Source organism: Rhea americana, unplaced genomic scaffold (genome assembly GCF_003343005.1).
Source record: "Rhea americana isolate MKP2758 unplaced genomic scaffold, rheAme1 scaffold_187, whole genome shotgun sequence".
Taxonomy (NCBI): domain Eukaryota; kingdom Metazoa; phylum Chordata; class Aves; order Rheiformes; family Rheidae; genus Rhea; species Rhea americana.
The window spans coordinates 571,035-579,285 of record NW_028186005.1 but is presented as its reverse complement, the minus strand read 5'-3'; the positions used below and the strand labels follow the sequence as shown (position 1 = coordinate 579,285).

Sequence of the window (8,251 nt, the reverse complement as noted above, 5' to 3'; positions counted from 1 at the left end):
GCGGCCCCCGTGTCAGACCGCAGCTAACTCCTGGCCCTGAGGTGGGGCAGCCGCCCACGTTTTCGTGTGTGTGTGTGTCCCCCCCCAAGAAAAAAAGTCACCCCGGGGGGCCGCGGGCCCGCAGCCCTGCCTGAGGCGCCCCAGCGGCGCGGCGAGTGCGAGGGGGCTCTGCGCGGCACGCCGCAGCCCCCGGTGATCCCTCGGCCTCCGGCAGAGCCCCAGCACGYGCGGCCCCCGCGCGCCCCGCGCTAGAAAGTGATTCGAGAAGAACTTCTGCTGTGAACATCGCCCGTGGGATGGGGGAGGTTCCCCGAGCTGCCAAACGGGGGCTGCAGCAGCTTGGCTCTGGGCCGCGGTTTGCTTTGGGAAGTGAGGGGGCCTCTGAAAAACAGGGTGCGTGGCAGCTWGCCGGCTGCCTCGAGAGGGTGTTCTCCACTGGCCAACTTTCCAGGGTTAAATGGCAGTTTCAAGGATAAAGGGAGGTGGAGGGAGAGAACACCCAGACAAGCGTTGTGTCCGTGCTTTGCTTTAAAGCTGCGAGCAATCTCACTGGGCTTCCAGCAGAGCAAGCCCGCGAGCATCCGGCACGCGGGATGAGAGCAGSATGGAAAAGAGACTTTCAGCCATCTGAATTTAACAGGACCGAGGAGCGTCCTTCAGAGATCCCGAGCACTTGCCGTGAGACATTCCTTGCACGGCGCGTTTGGCCGAATAAGGCAGACGGAGGGAGGCAGGTGTTGTGCCATCCCGGTGGCTTCCTTCCTGCCCCCCTTTAAAAAAGAGAGGGAGGTGGTAAAACAGCCCTGCTTCTTGGCGGGCGGCTGAAAGCCTGCTGCCAGACACTCTCCTGCTGGCTGCCAGGATCAGATCAGGTCAGGACCTTTCTGCCTTGCCCCCTGCCATGTCCTGGCCTCCACGTTGATTTGTTGATTTTTAGGGAGTCCCTAGGTGTAAACACCCGCTGGCCACGTAAGGAGGCAGAGGGTGCTCGCTCCCCAGAGGGCTGTGCACAGCTGCTGGGGAGGATAAGAGAGGTGCTCCTCTCCGAAGGGGAAAGGGTGGTCACCTGCTCTGCAGGTCCTCAGGTCCTCACTGCCATGCCACACCTCCCMGTCCCTCCTCCCAGAAGTGTGGCAGCTGGGAGGAGGATGGATTCCAGCGGTCTGTTTTCACTTTTTTGACAGGGAACTTAACTCTTTCATGGGAAGGTGGTATCTCACGATGGGGACGTTCCCCAGCAAACAGCAGAGCTATCACCCTGTGGGCCAGCAGCGACAAGGCTCTGGGCATCTATGCAGCAGGAGTCCAGGTACCAAATGAGGATCTCTATCCCCTTTGCCACCCTGAACATAACTGGTGCTGTTTTTAGGTTACATCTAAGCTTTTGCCTAAAGGTGAGTTGCAGGGAAGGGTCATTTCATCCTTTCCCCCTCATTCCTACTCTGCATCCCTGACACTTCCCTTGCGTTGAGTGTAGCCCTGGTGCAACCAGAGGAAGTAGACTGAGCTGGCTGATCTGGCAGAAAGCCTCCAAAAAGAGTAATAAAAAGGGCTATCTGTGCTTTCTAGGGTGTGATGGAGAGGAGCAGGAACCTGCTGATTGGGAGGGAAGACACCCAGGCTTTTCAGCTGCACCCTCACTGCCCAGGAATGAAGCACTGCTCAGGGCTGTCCTGGATCGCTGTTCTCCACCTTACTGGTGCTTCAGGTGCATCTTTGTAAATCTCAATTAGAAGACTGAGGGGGGATCTTATCAATATGTATAAGTACCTGAAGGGAGGGAGGGCGTCTCGAGTACGGCGTCCAGTTCTGGGCTCCCCAGTACAAGACAGACATGGAGCTACTGGAAAGAGCCCAGCATAGGGCTACAAAGATGCTCAGAGGGCTGGAGCACCTGCCCCATTAGGAAAGGCTGCGAGAGCTGGGCCTCTTCAGCCTGGGGAAGAGAAGACTGAGGGGGGATCTTATCAATGTGTACAAGTACCTGAAGGGAGGGTGTCAAGGGGACAGGGCCAAACTCCTTTCAGTTGTCCCGTGTGACAGGACAAGAGGCGATGGGCACAAACTGAACCACAGGAAGTTCCACCTGAACGTGAGGAGGAATTTCTTCACTGTGAGAGTGACGGAGCCCTGGGACAGGTTGCCCAGAGAGGTTGTGGAGTCTCCTTCTCTGGAGATATTCAAGGCCTGCCTGGATGCAACCCTGTCTACATGCTCTAGATGACCCTGCTGAGCAGGAAGGTTGGACTAGATGATCTCCAGAGGTCCCTTCCAACCTTACCGATTCTATGATTCTATTAATGGTTTTGCAGAGGTATTTACAGAGCTCTGTCTTGCAGCAATGCAAATTTTTTTAAATAAAAATTGTTTTTAACAGTGTCTGAATAGCTGACAGTTTGTTTTATGACAGGATGCCACTGCAGCCCAATMGGCATCTAGGCCGAAATTCTCAAAAATGAGTCAGCATCTTCTCTCAATCAGAGTTCACAAGTGCTTTGCATTTCTGGAAATCCCTCTCAAATGTGCATCAAATGTAGAATTCAGGTTTGGTAGCTACCTAGGTGTTTTTTGTCCATGCTGTAGACCAGGAAAAAAAATGTGCACAGCAGCATGGTTGGCTTAAAAGGTTTGGCCCACATAGAATAGCTCCTGACATTCAGAGCAATGTTTTGAATGCCAGTGCCTAGCAGTATTTTGCCTCAGGAGTCCTTGGCCAAATTTGAGGGAGCTACTTTTGCATTTACTGTGTGCTTGCGTGTTACACAGTTGCTTCTGTGCACAAGTATTTACAGGATTGTTTCCTCAGCTCAAGCTGCTTATGGCAGGCACTTGTCTTAACTATTTGCCAAGTCAGTTTTGCTAGCACAAGGAGTTTATCTCACACTAACCAGCGATTGTAGCTAGAGAGAAAGTGTATTATAGCAATGAAGTAATACTGATGTGCTTTCACTATATGGTCTTTAAAAAGAAATTCTGATCCAAGTCTTTCTCTAAGGAAAGAGAAAGCTCATTTCTTTGAAGATGTGCAAGAGAAAGCCTTCTATACTGAAGAGTAATTCTTGAGAATAATAACTGGATTTTGTCATACAAAAATAACTCTACAGAAATTTTTTAAGTTAGTAACGTATAGCTCAAACATCAGTAAATCCAGTCTCAAGGGAGAACATGCAGCCTCCAGCCCAGATGCTTCCACGCTTAATGCTTATGCACAAGCTCAGCTACAGACTTGACTAATCTGAATTGGCTTTGGGGCTACTGATCACAATGCATATTGCTAGCCAGATGTGTGTTTGTAGGATCTGAGCTTGCATAGAGCACAAAGAAACTATGTATGCTTTCATACCAATAAAGCTAGTTTCCTAATGGGCTGAGGGAATGTACATCTTGTACTCTGAGAAATGTGATCCTATTTAAAATCTCTTTATGAAGTTAATGGCTTTGTAAGCTCCATTAAAACAAGACATCATTAAACACTGTATTATGAACATTCATAATCAACTTCCTGATCATAATCTGGGGAGAGGGCACCCAGAGATACCTATCCGTTTCCAAAGAGCAAGCAGACAGGGAGAAGAAATTCTCCTTTACTAGCATGCATATGGCAAAAGTAATAAATGTAGTATTTAAGTGGACACCTCACAGCACTACATGGTGCAAGGTGTAGTAAAACTGTGCAGGTAGAGAAGGTAAGGTACCTTCACCTCCCAGTAAAGGTCTTAGAAGCCCTGAAATGGGTGTTATTTCTTGCACTTGCCAAAGGTGAGAGCAAAAGGCTGCCATCTGGTTTTGTGCGTGTGCGAGTGAGAAGAGGGTAGACAAGGTGCTGGGACCTGTCTGCAGGAACCCAGCTCATTAGAACCAGCTGCCTTGAGCTTGATTACTGCAGGTGGCCAAAGCTTTCTGGAGTTCAGGGATAAGCAAAGAAGAGGCTTGAGAGGGAAGGTACAGGAAGGGAATGGTGGGGGCTTTCTTCTTTAGGYGAGTAGGTATTTTTTTCTGCTAAACTAGGTTCTTCTTCTGGATTCTTTTGTTGGAAGTAGGACTCAAGTTGTGTGTTTAATGTATCACTTGCAAAGCTTGACTTCTGAGCAGGTATGGTCAGTAATTAGAATGCTATTTGGGAGGAGGAAGAAAAGCATTTAGCTTAAGTAGGATTGTGTGCTTTTTTTTCTCTCAATATGATCATTTCACTTTCAAGAAAAAAAAAAGTATTTGAGTCTGTTCTTTGAAGGGAACTCCCTGCTTTAAACTTGTGCTCTTTCAAATGTGCCGTTTCTTGGAACTGATTAACTTTTTTTAATAACTCTATTGGCATTTTTTTTCACTCCTCTGAAATTCATTTGAAAATGCCTAGGAATCATTGTAAGGTTTCTAAGACACACTTTAGAAACTAAAAAAAGGAAAGTCCTTTAAAGGTTATGTGACTTCTCTCAGGTTTTGTTTCTTCCAAGGCAGCCGCAGGCAAACTTTGTTTCCATTCATAGAACAGTTGTATCTTGCATTTTAAGCTTGGCAAAACATAGCACCCTCCCTCTTTTCTCCTCTCTTTCCCTTCTTGAAAAGAGACAGCCCCAGGTTTAAAAGTTTATTCTAGCTTTGATTGTGTGTGTGTGCTGTATGAATGTTAAGCAGCTTTTACAATGCATCCCTGTGATGAGCCAAAACACAGACTTTGGTGGTGTGTTCCCTCTCTTTCTTTCTTTTTTTTTTCCTATAGCTTTTTTCTTTCCTTTTTTTTTTTTYCCTACCTTGCTTTGTTTGGAGCTTTCTGTAATTAATGTAGCTTATGTGTKTTTTCGTGAGAGTTTTTTTTTTTTTTTTTTCCTTTGGCTTTTTTTTTTCCTTTTTTTTTTTTCCCTACCTTGCTTTGTTTGGAGCTTTCTGTAATTAATGTAGCTTATGTGTGTTTTCGTGAGAGGAAGGCTTAGTGATTTACTTTAGGGATGTTTTTATTTACAAGCAGATGTGTTGTGGGCAGTAGACAAAAAAGCCCCGCTGTAATTCTGCCACATTTAGAGCTAGTTTCTGCAGCAAAGGATAGGTATTCTGTGAAAACAATATGCTGGTTAACTGGCCACCTGCAGTTGGACATGTAGAGGATTTCGTAACAGCCATGAAATTAACTTTCTCTGTGTTCTTAAACCTGCTATGGAAAGCATTCCATAACAGCTGTTTCCTATGGCAAAAAAAAACCCTCATTTCAGTGGGTTAGAGCGGGTTTGTCCCAGCTCAGGACTTTGTCTTGCAAGTCTCGCTACGTGTTTGATCTGGTAAGAGCAGTCCTGAAGCCTGCACTACCGTGTGGCTGAAGCCTGCTTGGCCATGGCTTGGGTTAGCAAAGGAGGAGTTCAGAGTTCACCCAGTGCAGTGTTAGCACATCAAATGCTCAACCCCTTTTAGGAGGGACATCTGATGGTGCCTTGGCAGTGTGTCCAGGGGCCAGTTTCCTCAAACTCCAAAGAAGGCTGTAGGCTTTTAGCTCAACAAAACAATCTTGTTTTGTTCCCTTTTTAGATAAATCCTTTCACTCTGGACAAGGTGGCATGTGCTTCCGACTTCAGTGCAGCTGGAGACGTGGGTGTATATATTTTTAAAATCTAACAGAAGATTGGAAGCTGCTGCGAGGCCTGAGGAAGAGGGCACCTGCAGACTGCCCATGGTATTTTCTGCCTTGTACCCCCTTTTTGTGCTCTGGCTGATAACCAGAGATGAGGCAGGAAGCCACAGAGTGAAACTGTGGTCACCTGTGGTTTTTGTACCCAGTTTGGAAGTGATAAGTTGGGCTGTTGCAAAGGAGACCAACCGATAAAAGCTGGCAAGGCAGGCAGGAAGCCAAGGGTTGAAGCAAAAGCCACACTGTCATTTAGTACATGTGTTGGATCCTGAGCAGTCCATGCACAGTCTACTGAGAACGGTGCTTGCTTACTGCATGTAGTGCTGTTACTGAGAGAGGCAAAGGAGGTACAAGATGAGGAATAACTGCATGTGGTGTCATTGGTGAATCAATGGTCCAACTGTGTCAAGACTTGCCTTGTATAGGGAGAGGTGAGGTGACATGTCACATGGAGGCAAAGCTCAGAAAGGCCTGGATGGGATGTTTGCGGAGTAGCTGCTTCTGCTGGCAGATTGGAGACATCTCTGCATGCTCTGAGAGCGCAGCTCTCTGCTGCAAGGGCCACCCAAGTTTTACTGCTCACCTATGTCTTCAGAATCTCMGTTTCCCAACTTTTCCCAGGTGATAGTGTTTCCAGGATAGTGTTGTTTTTTATTTCACCTCTGCAGCTGAGGCTCACAGAGAGCTTGAAACTGTAAATGCATGTCAGTATTCTATACAATCAGTATTTTGGAGGTCCTCAAGACATTTATCCATTTTTCCACAAATGCACTTTGAGAGCCCTGTATCTCCCCAGTAATCACTGACTGTCAGAGGGCCCTCTGACATGATGAGGCTTCACAGTGCTGAGGCCGTGATGTGCTCCTGGGTGTCTATCTTCTGGTTCAGGTGGAAAATTGCAATCCTTCCTGCTAGCTACAAAAAATTCCTTAGCTTTTCCTGCTGTTGTGCTGGCATAGCCAAACACTGTCGGCAGGTTATGACTGCTTTGAATGAATGGAACGCACAAAGTGATGCTCAGCGGAGATGCTGTCTCTTACTTTCTCATGAAGTAGGCCTGAAAAGTTGGCTTTAATGTTAGGATTTTTTTTCTCTCCTGTGCTTAACCTAAATAACCAGATGTTCTCTGTTTTCTAGAACTTCTTGGGTGGTAGAATTGCCTTGAAATGTGTGTTGTGAGCAGGCCATCTTCAAAGCAGTGGGGGTGTTTACTCTTTGACAAAGACCTCATTTTTGCCCCAGTGTTCATGAGGCCATGGAGTTAGGTAAGTGTTGTAACACCTCCTTCCCCTGCTTTCCCTTTCAGTTGCCACAACTAAGACAAGTGTCTATGTCCCAGCTCCATTCACTCTGATGGCACTCAGACATGTGCTGAATGTACTTCCCTGAACTGGGGTCCAACCTCTTAATGTCGCAGGTTTACTACCTCTCTGACTATTCATTTCCTTTGAGCAGGAAGTAACTTCCTTTGCTCTTYATTATGTTAGATCCTTACGTTAGGAGTTAACATATGCTGTGTCCCAAACAGAAATATTTAGGTTGTAGCTGTAGCTGAAAAAGAAGGTGACAGGACGGAGAGAAGAGAACAGCTATTCAAGGCAGCGGATGTGAAACGGAGYGTTACTAGCACTGCCCATTGGCTGCAGCATTCCTGCCACGGCAGGATCAAGTACGTGCATTCGTAGGCTGGCGTTCACTGAAGCATCTGCTGTCTTTGGTGTGTTTGCATTAATATGCAGAAACATGAATGCTGGTTTTTGCTTCTCTTTTTCAGATGAAGTTACTTCACTCTGTGTTAACCTTGGAAGTTTGTGTTTGTTATTTGCAGTAGCCACTACAAATCTTACTAGATTTATTAATCTCAAAAATGCATGCATATAAAGAAGCAGATATTTTTAAGGAGTATCTGTTCTAGTGTCTCATAGAAGATCATAGCAGCATGTGAGAGGGGAAAAATAGCTGTATGCTTCCTTTCATAAGGCAAGCAACTGTGCAGTGAGAGAAAGAGCACACCTGAAGCAACAGAGGACATGGGCCAAGCTACACTGGAATAGGCACTTGCAACCAAACCACATAAAGTACATATTTAAATCCAGGTGTTTAAAGTTACTGACTTGCTTTGAAACCTTTGTGAGGCAGTTTATGTGCCCATTTTTATGGTTGGAGATGAAAGAAAATAGAGCATCTTTTGTGGAGAGAATAGGAGCACTTCAAAGGCAAGTAAAGAGTGATGTAGTGATTCCGCAGGTGGTCCTGCAGCAAGGTGTGAGACTCCCAGAGCAACAGAGGAGATCTTTGTGGAACCTAAAGACATTGCAGAATGAGGAAGACTGCACATCTCTTCCATATAGAGAGAAGAGATGGTTCATAGCAATGACCATCTTTGGGTACTGTTTTGGGCTTTGTGGCTAAATTGTGGTTTCTCTACCCTCTTCCTGAGAGAAATGTGTTCAGTATTGAACATGCTTTGGAATTTATCTTGCTTATAATAGTAGTCAGGTGTGCATGTTAGTCAGATAAGATATTTAGAGGTCAAATAAATGTGTCTTGTACCCGCAGCAGAATGTGGCAGCTGGTGACAAGCTTGGACATGTGGTAGCAGAAGTACTTGGAGGGATATGTTGGTAAGCCTGGAGC

The 8,251-nt window shown here is 46.3% G+C and overlaps 1 protein-coding gene across 1 annotated transcript in view; it reads right to left on the bottom strand.

Annotated features, from left to right (window-relative positions):
• ASCL2 (achaete-scute family bHLH transcription factor 2) overlaps nt 1-746 on the bottom strand; it is a 2,317-nt gene extending 1,571 nt beyond the window's left edge. Inside the window, exon 1 of the mRNA XM_085302187.1 lies at nt 678-746. Coding sequence (XP_085158313.1) covers nt 678-746 — 69 coding nt within the window. The remainder of the gene's footprint in view (nt 1-677) is intronic.
• Nucleotides 747-8,251: the final 7,505 nt, after the last annotated feature.